The 17,859-nt window shown below is 33.0% G+C and overlaps 2 protein-coding genes across 2 annotated transcripts; one reads left to right on the top strand and one right to left on the bottom strand.

Annotated features, from left to right (window-relative positions):
* Positions 1-5,080: 5,080 nt before the first annotated feature.
* Positions 5,081-10,829, top strand: LOC145616405 (cytokinin riboside 5'-monophosphate phosphoribohydrolase LOG7-like). Its single transcript, XM_081671116.1, has 7 exons — positions 5,081-5,239; positions 6,472-6,569; positions 8,219-8,249; positions 8,723-8,822; positions 8,965-9,035; positions 9,817-9,960; positions 10,253-10,829. Exons 1-7 carry the CDS (start codon positions 5,129-5,131, stop codon positions 10,346-10,348), a joined length of 651 nt encoding a protein of 216 aa, XP_081527242.1. The 5' UTR covers positions 5,081-5,128; the 3' UTR covers positions 10,349-10,829.
* Positions 10,830-11,914: 1,085 nt separating this feature from the next.
* Positions 11,915-17,688, bottom strand: LOC145616288 (2-Cys peroxiredoxin BAS1, chloroplastic-like). Its single transcript, XM_081670981.1, has 7 exons — positions 17,336-17,688; positions 15,775-15,849; positions 15,540-15,621; positions 15,371-15,450; positions 12,901-13,026; positions 12,405-12,518; positions 11,915-12,305 (listed from the first exon to the last, which is right to left on the bottom strand). Exons 1-7 carry the CDS (start codon positions 17,561-17,563, stop codon positions 12,189-12,191), a joined length of 822 nt encoding a protein of 273 aa, XP_081527107.1. The 5' UTR covers positions 17,564-17,688; the 3' UTR covers positions 11,915-12,188.
* Between the last annotated feature and the right edge of the window lie 171 nt (positions 17,689-17,859).

Genomic DNA, 17,859 nt, shown 5'->3' with positions numbered 1-17,859 from the left:
TGGGTCGAATTTTGTATGATGATGTTGTTGGTGTGGCTATGCCACGTATGGTTCCACTAGAGCTGCTCATTTGTGGGTTTGTGCTGGACACGGGTCGCCAAATCCTATAATTTTGTCCAACGGGCTTAATATGCAAGTCCAAGCCCTTTTTATTGGGCTTAATATGTTGTCCATACCCACCTTACTAAAAGGGTCGGGTTGCCCACGGGCTAACGAGCCTAATGACCTTTGTTATTTTCGATGGGTTTCTTTTTTAAAAATTTGCAATCTATAATTATTGATGGTTTAAAATCTTAAAATATAAAGAGTATATATGATACGAATTATGAAGTAATGAAAAGATAAAGATGTTAGATTTAGGGGTATTTTTATTTATGTTATAGGGAGAAATAAATGACAATAAAATATATACAGACTCTTCTAGATATCTAGTACCTACTACTTCGTAGTATCGTGTATAATTTGTACTTTATTATATACTTCGTATATATTTTTTAAGAAAATATTATTTAATAATTTACAAAACGGGCCGGCCCAAAATATAGTTACCATTGTCCAAGCCCGCCCATTCAAACAAACGGGTCGGGCCTAGCCCATCCATTAATTTATTTGTTTTTAATGAAGGTGTCCAAACCCAAATTTTAACGAGCCGGCCCTAGCGGGTCGTGCTGTCCATGAACAGCTCTAGGTTCCACTTTAGTATTTTATTTCTTGTTTTTCTTTGGGGCCTAGCCCCTCGTTCGCATTAAAAAAAAATATTCAGATGACTCAAGTTGAAGGTGATAGCTCGTCTCAAGATCTTTCCAACGGCTGGTCATAAGCTCAATTTGGTCAAGAATCGAGGGAGTTATGGCTGTTTTCAAAGAGTTGTCCGTGCAGTGCGGAAGTTCAACCGAACTTTTGAAAAGTTTGGTCGAACCATTTGAAGGAAATCAAGTTTTTCTACTGACTTGATACTTCGACCGAACTTGGGGTAGGTTCGGTCAAACTGGCTGCCCCTTTTTCAACAACACGATTTCTTTTATTTTGCTTGGATGTAATCTTAGCTGCCGTTGATCTTCTTGCACTATATATACTCTTGTTTTATTATTGTAGAGAGAGAGTAATAGCATGAAGGGAAAGATGTATAGGGATAAAGCCTCATGTAAACCCAAACCACTTAGAATTTGAGAGGGTGAGTTTGGGGTGGGAGCTTTATGGTGATTGAAGCTTGTAAAGTTGCAATTTACATACTTCATCAAAGTATTACTCTATAGTGGATTGGTGGGTTTTTCTCCCAATTCTTGGTCCCACGGTAAATTTTCCTTGTCACGTTTATTACTTATTTTTGTTGTGTTCTTGGTTGTTAATTTCGTTAATCGCAAACTAGCTAGCACATTTGTTTAATCCTTTGATCTATATGATATATTGGCTAGAATTAGCACGTCCTAAATTTCTTCCAAAGGCCACTATTTGGCTAATTCATCCTTAGATTCTCGAAGATATATTGGATTTGCCATGTATATATACGATTCATGATATCTAATCTACCAGTTGGCTGCTAAAATTGAGTATTTTGAACTTATAAAACATATTAATAAACAAAAATAAAAACTACTAATTACATTCCTTATTTTAGGGATTTACCGATTAATATTATTTTTTTTGTTATGTATTTTGTCCACTTCTCCTTTGTTCTTAGATTATTGTCTTGATCTCTGGTTGGCTGTATGACAACTGTACATAAGTCTAAATTAATTGAAATTTGTTACAAATTAAGGATTAGATTGTTCATCAATTTATGTTCAACGTAGAGGAAATTATAAATAATCATACTGTAACTAAGCACTAACTGTACAATCGAAACCAAGATCTTACAAATCTAATATTAGTGATTCATAAATCTTTGGAACAATTAATTTAATGTCTAGAATCTCTTCATAAAATTTATAGTTCTAACGTCCATAATTGCAATTGTTTTTTGGATTATTTTATAAGATGGATACCCTTAACCACTTAACGTGCTAGTATGGTCTAGTACGAGTACTTAATTATTACTTATTAGTACTACAAATACTAATGTACTACTTCTAACTTACAAGTTACATTCATTGGAAATGAGGCAATGAGCCTAGTTTTGGGCTTTTAGCCTTTTCAAATTCGGGTCAAAATATCTATGGTATGGAATAAAATAATAGTAAATTATCTCATATGTATATAGAATTGTTTGTTTTAATTGGTATTCCTTACGAATAGAAATTTTACATTCAATCTTTTATTCAAGGGGTTTGATTATCACCTTTTTAATTTGTCAATAAATTTCAAGTAATTGTCAAAACTCGATCAATTAAAAGAAATGTAACATTTGATGAATTAGGGTCTGTTTTTTTCAGCTTATTTTCAGTTCAGTTTAGCTCCAATAAGTTCAGTTCAGTTCAGTTCTTATCTTAATTGATTTCCTTCTTCTCTCATAAATTCAGTTCAGTTCAGTTCAGTTCAGCTCCAATAAGTTCAGTTCAGTCAATCAGAACATGCCTTTAGTGTTTATTTTTAAAAAATAAAAATATATTTGAATCATTGATAGAAGAGGCATACAGCATGTCGGCATCTATCTACAATAAAATCAAAAATAGTAAATACAAAATAATTAATTTGGATCAAATAAGATTTTAATTTAGCAAGATTAAATCACAATTGTTTCGTATAAAATTAAAGGTATGGAATTAATGAGGACCGTACCGGATGGAAAGATTCGTTCATAATATTAAAGGTATATTCTTTTAGTGAATTCAATTCAATTATGAGAAGTTAATAATAATAAGGTGTCAAATATTTAGCTACAATTTTGGATATAGTTCAAAGACCTCCATTATTTACCCAACAATTTTTTTTTAGCAAATATCAATTTAAGACTATCTCATGTTCATTTAAATTAACTTCGTACTTATTAGTCATTCAAAATGGATTAACTATATATATATAAAAAAAAAAATAGAGATAATTAATTTTATGCATACTCAAAATAAATGTATTCCGTACTACGTATGAATTTGTACTTAACACGATATGAATTACCTTATCCTTTCTCTGTAGTTTCAAGGACATGACTGGATTAAGCCGATAAATTAAAGCCTTCAAAAGATGTCGAATGTTTTGATGACAACATGATACTATCAAAGGAGAAAGGACATTTTAATCAAGGATATAGTAAGCCATGTAAGCTACTGAGTAATGGGAAAAGACTCAAAAGAGCATGCATCGATATGAAATATTGAAATGAAAGAAGTGATGATTTGTTTTTGGACACCATTAATATTTTTGGTTGTTTGGTGCACAACTTGGTTACACTTTCTAGCCTACTACTCCACGTGTATGTATCACCAATTAAACTCAACGTTGTTGTGCCCTGAAAAAACTTAGGCACAAACGATTATTCACCCCTTAATTGTCCTTTACATCATTCCACATTTTCTTAATTCTATTTGTGAGCATAATATTAGTGGATTGTCCATGTGTCTTTTTTCCATTTGTTAGTAAGTTTCTTCACTCCTTGGTTCGATCATGTATTAAAATATCTATGATGGTCATGTTATACATATGAATCAATTTTAATCATTAAGGCTATGTTTCAATTAGTAAAAATGAGTTCTCACAAGCACAAATTTAATTGGCAAACAATTTAATTGATGTACTCCGTATTTGTTATTTGAAGTTAATATGAACTATAAAATATAATTTATCCACTATTGATGAAAAATCGAAGAAGGCTATTTAATTATAGGGTAACACAAGGATGGAGAATTGTGAGAACATAATATAATAATGCAAATATGATGGAGAAACACAAGGATGTAGTCTTGTGGCCGTTGTGGGAGTAAAAAGGAAAAAAAAAAAAAAAGGAGTATATTAATGCTTGTACAAAATAGGTACAAAAGTACAAAGAAAGATCAAAATGGATAAATCACATGATACTATACCATTGTGTAATAGTCAACATTAGTTTGTATAATACTTTTTAAAATAAGGGTATGTTCTATTCATCTGATTTTTATTGATGTCAACTTATCTTAACTTAGGGTATGTTCTTATTGACTGAACTCAGCTGCATTGAACTGAACTGAACTGAATTGAGCTGAACTGAACTGAACTGAACTGAACTGAACTCAGCTGAACTGAACTGAACTGAATTTCAACGTAAGAGAACAGGCACTTACTAAACTAATATGAATTTATTAGACCTTATTAAAACTTATTTTAGTTGTAATTTGTACTTGGGTAACCCTTATCAGAACTTATCAAACCTGATCTAAACTTATCTGAACTTATCTAAACTTAGGGTCTGTTCTAATTTACTGAGCTGAGCTGAACTGAACTGAACTGAATATTTTATGAGAGGAGGAAATTAGGAACTGAACTAAGCTGAAGAGAACAGACACTTATTTGAACTTATTATACCTGAAATAAGTGAAAATAAGGTGAACAGAACATACCCTTATACTGTGAAAACATAACATGTATGAACACGTAGGCTTTATTATGAAGTATATTACAAAATAGTTTTCTATAATCTATTTTTAAAAATTAGTTTTGTATAGAAGTTAATTTCCACATGGAATCTTTTCTCAATAGTATGTAACCACCAAGCCATCAAAGATGGTAAGCGATTCCATTCATAATCATTTCATTTTTAAAAAGATTAATTTTCTAATTGTATTGCACTTAGGCATAGCATATATAGTCATTATGGGATCCAATTAGATCAAAGTTAATCTTCCAAGTCCTTTGACCTAAAATTCAAAAGTAATAAATCAACATCAAATATATTTAAACAAAACAAATCTTATTACCTCATAACATAAAAAGGTTAAAAATAAAACCATATAATATGATACAATCATATAAATAAAGTTAAAACTATAATGTAAAATTAATGAGACATTAAAAAAATGGTTACTTGGTAGAGGCGTTACCCGGATGGGCCGGTGGGTTTATATTTATAGGAGAACATCGCATATGCAAACATATCCCCACTTTTGTTCTCATTCTTCTCTTACATTATTCTCTCTCAACTTTTTCTTCCAAAACTCTCTGATTTTTATAATTTTATTTGTACATTTTTTTAGGAGAGAGAAAATTAAATTAAAAAAAAATGGAAGAGACAAAGCCGTCAAAATTCAAGAGGGTTTGTGTGTTTTGTGGAAGCAGTTCTGGCAAGAAATTAAGCTACCAAGAAGCTGCTGTTGAGCTTGGCAAAGAACTGGTAATTATCTTACTAATCCCCTGTTTTTTTTTATATTCTTTTTCTGAATTATTGCATTAGGAAACTTAAAAATTGCATCTTTGGGATAAATAAACTATTTATTTGGGTAAATTTGTTTTCCCTGAAGGTCTGATTTGCAATGCAGTCGAATAATCTTTCTGGGTATTGAATTTTATGCTCTGTATTATACAACATTTGCACAAAAATCTGTGAAAATGACAGTGAAAAAGACAGAATTTTTATGAAAAAATTTGATGGGGTTTTAAAATTGAGCAGAAATGAGTGCAAAATTGTAACTTTTTCTGGTTTACCCACTTTTAACCCTTTATTATTTTGCACTAATCTTTTTGTTTCTAAATTTGAAAATTGTGTAAAATTGTTGTAATAATTTGGTGAAAATGGAGGAAGATTAAAGGTTAATTTTGACATGAGAGAGAAATTTATTGCTAGCTGTAATCTGTCTGTCAGTGGAACAGCCTTCTTGCATGATCCCTCTTTCCCCCCATTTTCTTCCCCCTTCATTTCCTAGAATTTTTGATTTTATATTTATATTCATTAAACAGTCTTAATTAGGGAAGAGAGATGCAAATTATATGTTTAAAGTGTTTAATTATAAGATATAGGCACATAGTAGACGTTCAATTTCACCGAGGAAGCAATTGACGTGTGATTTTGTCATAAATTCTAGACGTGGGACATTTTAGGGCTACGTTTAGCAAAACTCATGAAAAAAATTTATTGGTAATGAAATTAAAAAGATTAAAACTTTATGATTTTCCCTTGGTGCTCTCAAGGGAAACAATCGTGCTTGTTAGATATCATGACCCATAAAAGCGTGGGGTGGTGACATATGGGGTTTCAATTACTTCCATTAATTTTCCACCAACAAATGTAATTAATTAAAATTTAAAAATCCATAATTTTTGTTTTATGGGCATGAAATTAATTATACATTATTCAATAATATTAATACGGATTAGTATTATACAATTATTTTAATAAAATCTACATTTAGTAGACTTGTTAAGTTGTTATAGATTAGGCATATGGTTCACAATCATGATTATTTTAATTATCGTTGTTTTTCTTTTTTATTTAATGATGTTGTGTGAGATGTGGGTTTCTGACACGTGTCCAATGAACTAATATGACTTGTTCTCACTATTAAATTATTATTTTTATTTTAATCTTTATAAATTTTTAATTGACCTCTGGATTTGTGTGTGTTGAAGGTGGAGAGAAGGATTGATTTGGTGTATGGAGGTGGCAGCGTGGGTCTGATGGGTCTTGTTTCTCAGGCAGCTCATGATGGTGGGCGCCATGTTCTAGGGTATGTTCCTTACTTTCTCTCTCTTCTTTCTCTCTCTAAAAATTACTACTACTAGTACTAGGAGACTATCTACTTATCTAGGAGTAGTATGCTACTAGTATGTGTTGTTTAATGAGTTGTAAATGGATATGTCAACCAATTAAAAGATTAAATGCTAAGTTTCCAAAGTCTAGCAACATCATTGCTTTGCCTGCCCCCCTTCATAATTGTTCCTTTTCTTTGCTTCTTCTTCTTCTATGAAGTGGGTGTGTCACTAAACTTCTCTTCATCCTAGACCATGCAAAAACTATTTTTATTGAGCTTCTAAGAACTATACTAGACTTGACTCATCATTTCACATCAAGTGCCCTTGTCGTATCATTCGACAATAAAAAAACATTGAGTTGGATACTTAAACATGTACTTGTGTTGAACATTGGTATCTAAATCTTAGTAACATAGCCTAAAAAGTGATGATGGTTTTAAATATATTTGCGCGTTAAATATTATCTGACCACTTAAAGAATGATCAGAGTAGACAATATGACCACCCTTGAAAGCTATGTTCTTTTGGGGATTTATGTCTAAAGAAGAAAACTCTGTATTACCAAAAAAACACATAAAATAAAGTTTCTTGAGATATGTGAAGAATGTTTTACCCATACAAGAAAAAATGAAGAGTTTGATTGTATATATATGTGTTACATGAATTAAGTATTTACAAAATGACTGGTACAAAAGTTGTTATACCCTTTTAGTTTGATCTGATCAGATGAGAAAAGTAAAGTTGAATCCATTGGGTTTTGCCCATGTCAGGCTATTTTACAGGAACTCCCTTATTCCCATATTTTTTTGACATGAAAAGGTTTGGTAGAAGGATAACTTTTCACTCTGTAGATACACTTGTCATATATTTTTAAGCTTTGATTTTATGACATACTCCCCCTTTTCTTGGATCTTTGATTTTGCCACTGTGTTAACCTCATCCTAGTCGCAAGTAAAAAAAAATTCAAAAAAAAAAAAAAAAAGCTAGTAAAATTTCTTTATCATTTAGTTCAAAGTACCTAACCTAAGCTACATGCCTTTGCACCATTCTTTTACCTATCAGTCTATCAATAAGAAGTTTACCTTTGAGGGTTAGCAAATCCATAAGGAGTAGTGTTTTTTTTTTTTTTTTTTTATTTATTATTATTATTATGACTATGTAGAACAATAAAACTCGAGATTCAATGATTTTGTGTATCTCTTAGATGAGTTTATCATGACTCGTATTTATTTTCATGACCATAAGTTCAATAAAAGTACTTTCATGGATGTCTAAATCTGTCATTTTGAACAATTAGATGTATTTCGTTTAAGGAAATGGTGAGCGGGTTATTGATAAATTTTTGATGGCTTCTTTTCTTGTTTACTTTAAACAAAAGTGCCTTGTAGTTTCTGTTATAATTAACTTTGTGGTCTAAGCGAATCTATATTAAACTACTATCTTATTGTAAAGATCAATCAAATGTACTCAAATGCTTTGACGTGTATGCTATTTGAATGTTTGAACATCTTTGTTGAATATTAATTAAAGCTGATTAGATCATAATGATTCCGTTTAGAAGTTTGACGTGCCAACAAATCAGTTAACTTACTTTTTGCTTTTGGTGGTTGTATTTAACTTGCAGGGTCATTCCAAAGAGCCTTGTTTCTAAAGAGGTAATAATCTCATTCTCATTATAGGGTGGTTAGCTTAGTCTTCTATGATAAAGGGATATTCTTTAAGTTGTTCTGCTTACGTAGGCTAGTCTTCGTCGTCTGGAATAATAAAGGCGACATCCTTGGCTTTCCATACATGTGTTGCTTTCTTTGCCTCTAATTAGCTCTAAAGCAAAAGTCAGCTTGTGTTTATCTCTATGTTGTTAGTCAAAACATTCATACACTTGAGTTTCTCTTTATTATTATAAACTCTTCGGTGCTAATTATCTTTTGTGGAGCATTAGTGGACCCACTAATTAAAAAACTGTAAGGAAAAAAAAATAGTTTGGTTAAGTAATAAGAATATGAACGGTTTTGTTAATAATTGACATACATGCAATTTGATCCTGTCAAAATAACTTGGAATTAGTTTGGATTGTGGTGTAATTGAATATTGATAATAGCTTTTCTAAACGTAAAATTTTACTGGGCAGATAACTGGTGAAACCGTTGGAGAAGTGAAAACTGTATCAAACATGCACCAGAGGAAGGCTGAAATGGCAAAACAAGCTGATGCATTCATTGCATTACCTGGTATGTTTTTCGTGTTAGTCTAAGTCTAACTAAGCTTAACGCGGATAAGCCTTGGATTGATGATATCATGCTGCTTTAATTTAATTTATTTGATTTGATTATTAAATGATGATTAAATTAACGTGTTCTTTCTGTTGATCAGGTGGATACGGCACTCTTGAAGAACTTCTAGAAGTCATCACTTACGCTCAGCTAGGAATACACAAAAAACCTGTATGAATCCTACTTTTATCTGAACTGCTCTTTTATTTAAAAGACGACGTGTGTAAATTACCCTCTCTTTTCGCGAATAGAAACAATTAGTAGATACCAAAAGATGTAGGCCAGAGTTAAAAAATGAAGATGTTTTTATGCATGGGTTATGGAGAGACCAACTACCAATCAAGCTTTTGATGTGTAAATGTCCCTTGAGTATGAAACAACCAACAAGTGTGTAATGGATTAAGACGGTTGGATTGTTGGCTTTCCGTTAAAAGAATGATTCTTTTTTCTCCTTTTGACCAAGCTTTTATATGAGATTGTTTTTTGAATGCTCGTTGTGGACTGTCGTCATAATTTTTTGTACTAAAGCATGGTAGTCAACATCTTCCTATGCCATGACATCTACCGACTATACGACTGATTATGTATAAATGCTTTAATAATAGAATGAAGATTTGATCAAATAGGAGATTTGATGAGGATAGATAATAATGGAAAATGCATGTGATTCTTTTGGTGAGTTCACATGGAAACATGCTAAGAAGATTTTATGCTGTTACATAGTCATGGTGCATCATTATTGAGAGGTTTCCTGAGGGTATCTCCCTTAGGGAATCAGATTTTTTTCGACGAATTTTCAATTGCGTGTGATCTAAGAACTCCTTCCATCTCTCACGACATATTAAAAACATTTTTATTGATTGATGTATGTCGTGACAACATCGAACTTAATAAGAATAATTGAAAAGCATGGTTAGTATCTTTTGATTGAAGTTGTGTTTTTATAATACAGGTGGGTCTGTTGAATGTGGATGGGTACTACAATTGCTTATTATCTTTTATCGATAAGGCCGTTGATGAAGGCTTTATCTCTCCAACTTCTCGTGGGATCATTGTGTCAGCCCCAACAGCCAAAGAATTGTTTAGAAAGCTTGAGGTAATTAATCAATATCCAATAATTACACCAATAGTAAGACAGTTTAATTAACAGACCGAATATATAAACATATTTAGAATTGTTAAACTCGTGGTTGTCTGGTCGCGAGGATGCAAGAAAGTATGCTGTTTTCATATAATAATCAAGGGAAGGAATGTATCAATTTTTTGTCTTTAATATATCAACACTTAGGGTAGCTAGAATTGATTAATTAATTAGTCCTATGCATTATCGAAGTTAGCAATCTTGCTAATTACTCCACATAATAATTCTGTACTCTTTGGGCTAGCAGGAGTATGTCCCCGAGATCGATGAATTGTCGTCTAAGTTGATCTGGGAGGAAGTGGAGAGGCCTAATTACGTCTCTGAATCGGGCGTCACAACATAACCGTGCTCATGTGTGCTGCTGCTGGTTTTCGGAATTTTGGGGGGGCCTCGGCCTATAGCATGCACAAAAGTACAGTGATATGTGATGCTGATATATGGGGTAGTCTAATGTTTAGTATAGGAAGGAAAAGGGGCCTTTGGTTTTTTGGTACTTAGACAAATGAATTGACCACCCCATTTTGGTTGTATACGTGACCGGAAAACGAATGGTTTTAACAAAAATCAACGAAAAAAAAGAAGCAAAACAAATTAGCCTAAAGTATTAGTTACTTGGTCAATCTCTGAATGTACAAATTTGATTTGGAATTATCCAAACTTTTTGCCACTTTTTGATGCTTCATCATATTGTGATGTTGTAGATTGATCAAATGTAAATTGTGGCAAACTTTTGTTGTAAGTTTAGGATTACTCTTTAACAATCTCAGCTTTATTTAAAATTGTATCCCTGGCTGTTAGCCACTTAGCACGTGATAGTGTCTAGGACATTGTATTATAAATTAACTTGGCTTCCAAATTTTTTCATGTCTCTCTTATATGTAGCCTTTGAGCTTCCTATTGCAACCAAAATTAATTCATACTATATGGGTGATAGTGTGCAGAATTTACTCCAATAAATTAATGACCAAACTAAGATGTAAGTTTACTCGATACTATTTTCTGATGTTTGGAAAAGTAGTCACATTTTTGTATTGACCGCGTTACCATGGTTTTTCAAACTACATGGTATTTGTGAACTTTATTGTACAAGAGTATTTTTTTTTCCCCAGTAAATACTCTTTTTAGGCCCCAAACAACATTAACTTATCTAACTTATCTAACTTATTGGCCATTGACTCCATTTGTAAGTAAAAGTGTAAGCGAACCCTGGAAAAATCCAATCCAAACTTGTCGGATGGTATCAACCTTAATAATATTTGGATTAGAGTTGGACTCAACCTCCTCTTGGAATCCAACCATCTAATTAGGTTCAAAGTTATAAATGTTGAAATATTGGCTAAACTTAATTCAACCCTTTCAATTTAGCTCTTTCTCGCAAAGCATTTTAGCTTCAGCAGGGTTTGATTTGGAATAAATTCTTGCTAACGTTTCCCCTCAAAAACAAAAAAAAAATTAAAAAAAAAAAAAGTAACACCCTTATTGGAAAAAAAATATTAGGAGTATTGAGAAAAAAAGAAAAAAAAAATTAGGAGTATTGAGAAAGAAAAAAAAAAAAAAAAAAAAAAAAGTGGTGGAAAAACTATTTTCCACCCTTTACAGACATAATGGAAAATAGCCAAATAGGAAATTATTTCATAGAAAATGGTTTAGGCTACAACAAGGGTCCAGAGAATAAAAGCCTTGATGTAATATGTGATTATAATGTGGATAAGCCCACTAACCCATTAACACCCACTAATACCTATAGGCCATCGACAATATTCTTAAATTATGATGTGCTTACAAAGGAAGATTATAAGTCTATAACACATTTTTTAGCACAACTTTAACATAGTAAAAGACGCTTTGACAGCATAATAGATTACTACAAATTGTGAAATCACCATAAATAACTAAGGAGAGGCTGATATGCATACTAAAAACAATGCTCAAAGTTGAGCAATTTGCATCGCTTCTAATAAACAATTTTCAGTTGTACTGCTAGCTACAACAACAAAGCACACAATCCAAATAGCTCAATGATAGTAGTTTAAACCGTTAAAATTGGATCTGCTACATAAGCGATATATAGATTTATTCCCTAGAATCAGCTCAAATTTCGCAAAAGAGTACAGATCATGATACAGAAAACAAAAATTCAGGACTTCCTATGTGAGACAGTCATGCAGAGTCAATCGTGTCCCTTAAATGGCAGCAAAGTACTCCTTGCTAAGCTTGGGGTCTGGCTTCATTGATTTCTCCCCAGGCTTCCACCCTGCGGGGCAGACTTCATCAGGGTTCTCCTGCACATACTGCAATGCCTGCAAAACCAGTTTAAAAGAGATGAATCACAACACTACTCAAAATTTCTCAATCCAGTGAAAGGATAAGTACGGAATGGCAATTTGAGATTTATATACCTGGAGTGTTCTCAGAGTCTCATCAACACTACGACCAATAGCAAGGTTGTTGATGGTTGAATGTTGAATGACTCCTTCCTTGTCAATGATGAACAATCCTCTCAATGCAATTCCCTGGTCAATTTGAACAAAAGATGAATCAACTAAACAGATATATTAACACTAACTGCATTTTTATGCATTTGGAGTAACACTGGCTGCATATTTATGCATTTGGAAGCCCAAGATTAAAATTTTAATTAACATCCATCAATGACTGAAGCTGCTGAACACATGTACTTATTAAGCCCACTCATAAAATTTCAGAGAATGTTGGTATTACTAAAAGTGAAGACTGCAAATGAGCCAGACTCTACTTATACTACTTTAACAGTTTAGCAAATGTGTGAAATTGTGAAAGACTACCAAACACATTATCTAATGGTTGAAGCCAGAAAACCGAGAAGCTGAGTGTTACGGTGTTACCATTCCAACAGTAAAAGTGATTCATCCATACCTGGTCTGGGATCAGAACATTGAAAGCCTTTGAGATAGACTTGGTGACATCAGAAACCAAGGGATAATTCAAATCACCCAAACCACCAGACTTCCTATCTGTTTGGACCCATGCGAGATGTGAGAACTGCATAATAAACAATAATATCAACCATTACACGGATAAACTGATACAGAATTGAGGAAAGTGCTAAAAATGTTACAATCAGAACATACTATTTGGAAAGGATATCTGACATGGAACTGTGTACATAAACCTTGTGAATAAATTGGTTGGTACTTGGTACTTTATATTGTCTTTACTTTTACTTACGCTTTGTTTGTATAGCAAAGAAGGAAGGAAAAGAAGGGGAGGGAAAATGGAGGAAGGGAAGAGAAAAGAAAGGGAGGGGGAGGTGAGCTCCATTTTCCCTCCAAATCTCTCCAAATTTTGGAGAGATTATGGTTATTATAGAGAGAGGGAAAATGGATCCCTCCCTCTCCTTCCCCTTTCTTCCCCCAATCTTTTACCCAAACAAGAGATTTTGTCCCCCTCCATTTCTCTTCTCTTCTTTTCCTTCCATTTCTTCCTATCCAAACAAAGTGTTAGTAGTTTTGGTGTAATGCCTTAGGTATGGTTCATGGAATACGATTTAATGCCATGTTCCATGAATTATAATGTTGTCCCACAATAATAAAAGTTAAAGGAAAATTATCACAATGAAAACTATTCCGAATTCAGTTAATATCTACTCTCAATAGAAAAGTCAAGAGATAAAGTCAAATTAATTGCTGGGTGAACATTCAAGGGCAAACTCCAGATAGATTAAAGAGAGTTTTCAAGCTATGCTGTGAAATGATTTTATAAAAAATCAGGCTATCCAGAAAATTCAGAACAACAAAATCCACCTTATGGCTTATGCCATGAATTTTGTAAAAAAATTGCCTAAACATAAAGCCTCAGAACCCCCAACATTTCAAAATTAGGCAGTAAGGGACTGCTCTGCCAAAAAAAAATGCAATACAGCTCACATAGAGAAGTGAATATTTGCATCAGCCTCATCCCTACCTCCCATTGACAATGACCCCACTAGCAAGATAAGTAAATAATTGGGAAATGTTCAAGTTGAAAGATATATTGACTACAGCACATAATGCTGTGCTGTTGCACACCAAAACAGTAAAGAATTCAGCTCAACTCAATTACGGAGTATAATTTAGATAGCGAAAGGATTATTCAGTCAGGAAGGCAATCTGAAAGTGTGCCATATTCCGAATTATTGATGTGATTCCTGGGTACTCTTAAAGGCAATTGGCCCACATGCTTTTTCTCAAGTTCATTGTAATTTATGCTTTATTACTTAGAAATATTTCCTAGAGTATATCCTCCATTCCCAAAAGGTCATCCAAATAGGCTTGATCCACTTAGATATAGACAGTACACATACCAAAGGTTATAGACACTCCAGACTATCTTTTCGCACTCCTTAACAGATGAAGTGCAAAAGGACAGTGTGAACGCTAATTCACATTCCCTTTACCAATGTATGTATAATTATGCATCTGATAAGGCGGTCAGATTAGTTGAGTTGATTAAGAAAAAAGTATGGCTTAAGGTAACTGCTTAACCAAAGCCCCATTGCCATCCAAATAATGAATATTGCAAATTACATGCTATCCTCCCATAACCCCTAACCAAATCACCAGATAAAAATAATTTGGGCTCTAGATCATCATTTGACAAAACTTAAATTCCTGTCTGCAAATAAAGCGAAGAGCTTTCAAGGGAAAAAACTAAAGTAGAACTTGCTTATGTTGCCCACATTTGTTCTTCGGTAGCAATAATTTATTTGAAATCACTAGTCTTTTCATAGTTGTATGGTGTAGAAGGGTTTCCATTTCAATAGAAACTAACATCAATTTCTAGTCTCCTGACTCTCCACCCTCCCAGCTCTCCCTACCTCTTACAGTAATTTTGTTTCTCTATTGCTCTTATGTATTATAGTACAACAAATCTTCTGTTACAATCATAACTAGTAACAGAAATCTTCATAGAAATATCATCCATGTTAGTAAAGGTTGTTTTTTGGTCCTCCATGACTACCACATTGACGTATCCACCATTTATTTCTTGCAAAAAAAGAATGTCATGTGCTCCCCTGTCCCCCTTTTTTCATCCTTTTTTGGTCACCACTCCTCAACAAAGACATAATTAGCAACTAAAAATTAACAGAATAAAAAGTATAAGCAGCACGTAAAAAGCACAATCAATAAAAAAGAGGGTAGAACCACAAGAGAGACGGTGAAGAGAATCAAAGAAACTAATTTAGTTTCCTGCTAAATTTGGATTTTTTTAGCAGAGCACAAAATACATTACAGATGAGAACAATGTAAGCAAGCCACAACTAATAAACAACTGTAACTCAGCACATGATGGTAGCAAATGAAAAAAAAAAAAAAAAAAAAAAATGAGAAAGACAAGAGATACTTACAACACTGTCAACAGAAACACCTAGTATTTCGGTGTTCAACTTCTCAAACTCTGCATGACGGTCACTGAAAGCAGTGATTTCTACAACAACAAAAAGGGAAGCAAACAGTGTAAGGAACTAATTTGGAAATTATAAACATCAACTAGCCTTTTAGATTCAGATTACTAACCAGTAGGACAAACAAATGTAAAGTCCAAAGGATAGAAAAACAAAATTACATATTTCTTTCCCCTGTAATCAGAAAGTTTAACCTGCAAGAAAGTTAAAACAATTAGATTCCAGCCCTCTTTTTATCCAACTGGAACTAGTACTTATAAAACAAAGTAATCCAAATTCGGATGAGTGAAGCATGTTCGTAATGTATGCAACTATTGTAATATAGATTTTGTGTATGCGAATATTACGTTAATGAATTCTTGGTCGAAAACAGCCTCCGCCTCAAAGTCTGGTGCAACGTTTCCAACTAAAGGAAGGTCAGCCTGAAAAAATAGACAGAAAAAAGAAAGAGCCAAGTTATAGCCAACATTGATACTTAATCATATAATAACTGCCACAGAATAGTTAGTACCCCGATAATCATAGCGTAAAAGCAAATAACAACATTGATTACTACCTCCATCCCAAAATAATAGACCACATTACAATTTCGTCGCCAAAATTAACCACCTTATGCTATAAAATTTGCCAAAATGTATTTTCTTACAACAAAAAAGTAACACTTCTTGACTTTATAGCGTTTATACTCACTTTTGCAAATCATCATGTAGTAAAATAGATTGACCACACAATTTAATTATAATATTACTTTTTCGTATTAATATTAGGGAGGTACTAAATGCAGGTACCAAATTACCTAAATGCAGTATAAATTAATTTTTATGAAAAATTAGATTTCCAATCTTACCCTTTGTTAACAATAACCTCTTTAAGACTCTTAAGTCCCAGAGTTCCAACCCAGAAATTTTGAAATTTTATACTAGTATATGTAGTATATAATCATCCCTTTCACCACTTGTACGCAAATTCCAACTTCTTTAACCTTTTGACTTTTTTTTTCCAGTTACTTTCATCATTCGAAGTACATAATATTTGTAAGATTGATGGAAAAGTTTCTCTAAAAAATTTCCAACTCCAACATTTTGCAATTGGTTGCAATGTTCGGGCTTTAAAACCAACTACCGGAAAATGTTTCCGGGGCTGACAGCTATGTACCGGATGATGTTTCCGGGGCTTTGAACCACCTACCGGATGATGTTTCCGGGCGTCAAGACAAATACTCTTATCAAAATACAGTGAATTATAACTTTAAGGCAATTTTTTTCACAAACTAGACATATACTTCGTATAAGTAAACTACCTAATTATGAATTATAACAACAGTTTGTGAACCCAATTGACAAATAAGCAACCAAAAAAATGTTTAAGAGATGAAGTTAATGTAGAATTGGCTTGGAGAAGATTACAGTAGACATTAAGAGAAGGGGGGAAGGAGTGAAGAATCCACTGTATTAAGGAAAACGATAGTATTGATTTAGAAGAGGTTATTTTTGTCTTCTTTTTAATTTACATATTATTAATCTTTTCTGCATTTAGGAATTTTTTTACTGCATTTAGTACTTGTGTAATATTATTACAAAAAGGCTTCAGACTGCACATCCATAATTCCTAAATCACCGACTAATTCACCTCATTTTATATCCAATTTGCACAAATGTACATAGATAAATTGATACTATATCACACAAAAACAATGCAGTTTCACCTACAATCTACAGTCTATCAATAACGACACATTACAATCAATCTTCAATTAAAGCGAATTCGATAAATTAAGAGCAACATTCAAACCAACAGTTTTCCCAATCAAAATGACAACAATACAGAGCTTAATTTTATGAAAACTTGCAAAATTAATTGAAAAAATGAAGAATGAATTGAATTGAAATTGAAGAAAAGATGACATACAGAAGCGCGAACGACGAAGCTGCGTCTGGAAGATTGAGCGCGGCGAGAAGACAAAGAGCGAGGAGGTTGGAAGGATTTGCCATTGAAGGTGGAAGAAAGAGTTAGGGTTTGAGAGAAAGGTTTAGGGAGAGAAGAAACGGAAGCAGCCGCCATTGGAGCATGAGATTTAGGGGCGAAAACCCTAGGATTAGAAGAGAGAATTGCAGAGGAAGAAGCTGCAGACGCCATTGTTGTTGAAGGTTGAGCTTTCTCTCTCTTCGAATTTCTGGGTGTGAAATTGAAGTGAGATTATATGTAATGAATGGTGTGAGGAGAAAGGTTGGTGAGAGAGTGGATAAGTAGACTGTTTCAGTGTGTGGAAATGGAAGATTGGTTACTTGGTTTGTGATGATGTGTCTTTTTTTTTTTTTTAAGTAAATTATTTTTTCTAGACTTTTCCAGAAAATTGATGGAATTGTCGTTTTTTAAACCAAAAAAAAAAAAAGGTTATTTATAAGTGGCTAATTTAAGAAATCGAATTCCTT

This window comes from Chenopodium album, chromosome 26 (genome assembly GCF_948465745.1).
Source record: "Chenopodium album chromosome 26, dcCheAlbu1.1, whole genome shotgun sequence".
NCBI lineage: Eukaryota > Viridiplantae > Streptophyta > Magnoliopsida > Caryophyllales > Amaranthaceae > Chenopodium > Chenopodium album.
This window is presented reverse-complemented; position numbering and strand designations above follow the sequence as displayed.

Excerpts from the sequence above, each read along its gene's own strand:
- LOC145616405 (XM_081671116.1), top strand. The coding sequence starts at position 5,129 with ATGGAAGAGACAAAGCCGTCAAAATTCAAGAGGGTTTGTGTGTTTTGT. Across the intron at positions 8,823-8,964 it reads TGCATTCATTGCATTACCTG|GTGGATACGGCACTCTTGAA; the intron begins GTATGTTTTTCG and ends TCTGTTGATCAG. Across the intron at positions 9,961-10,252 it reads AATTGTTTAGAAAGCTTGAG|GAGTATGTCCCCGAGATCGA; the intron begins GTAATTAATCAA and ends TTGGGCTAGCAG.
- LOC145616288 (XM_081670981.1), bottom strand. The coding sequence starts at position 17,563 with ATGGCGTCTGCAGCTTCTTCCTCTGCAATTCTCTCTTCTAATCCTAGG. Across the intron at positions 15,850-17,335 it reads GCTTCGTCGTTCGCGCTTCT|GCTGACCTTCCTTTAGTTGG; the intron begins GTATGTCATCTT and ends CTATTTTTTCAG. Across the intron at positions 15,451-15,539 it reads TACATTTGTTTGTCCTACTG|AAATCACTGCTTTCAGTGAC; the intron begins GTTAGTAATCTG and ends TTGTTGTTGTAG.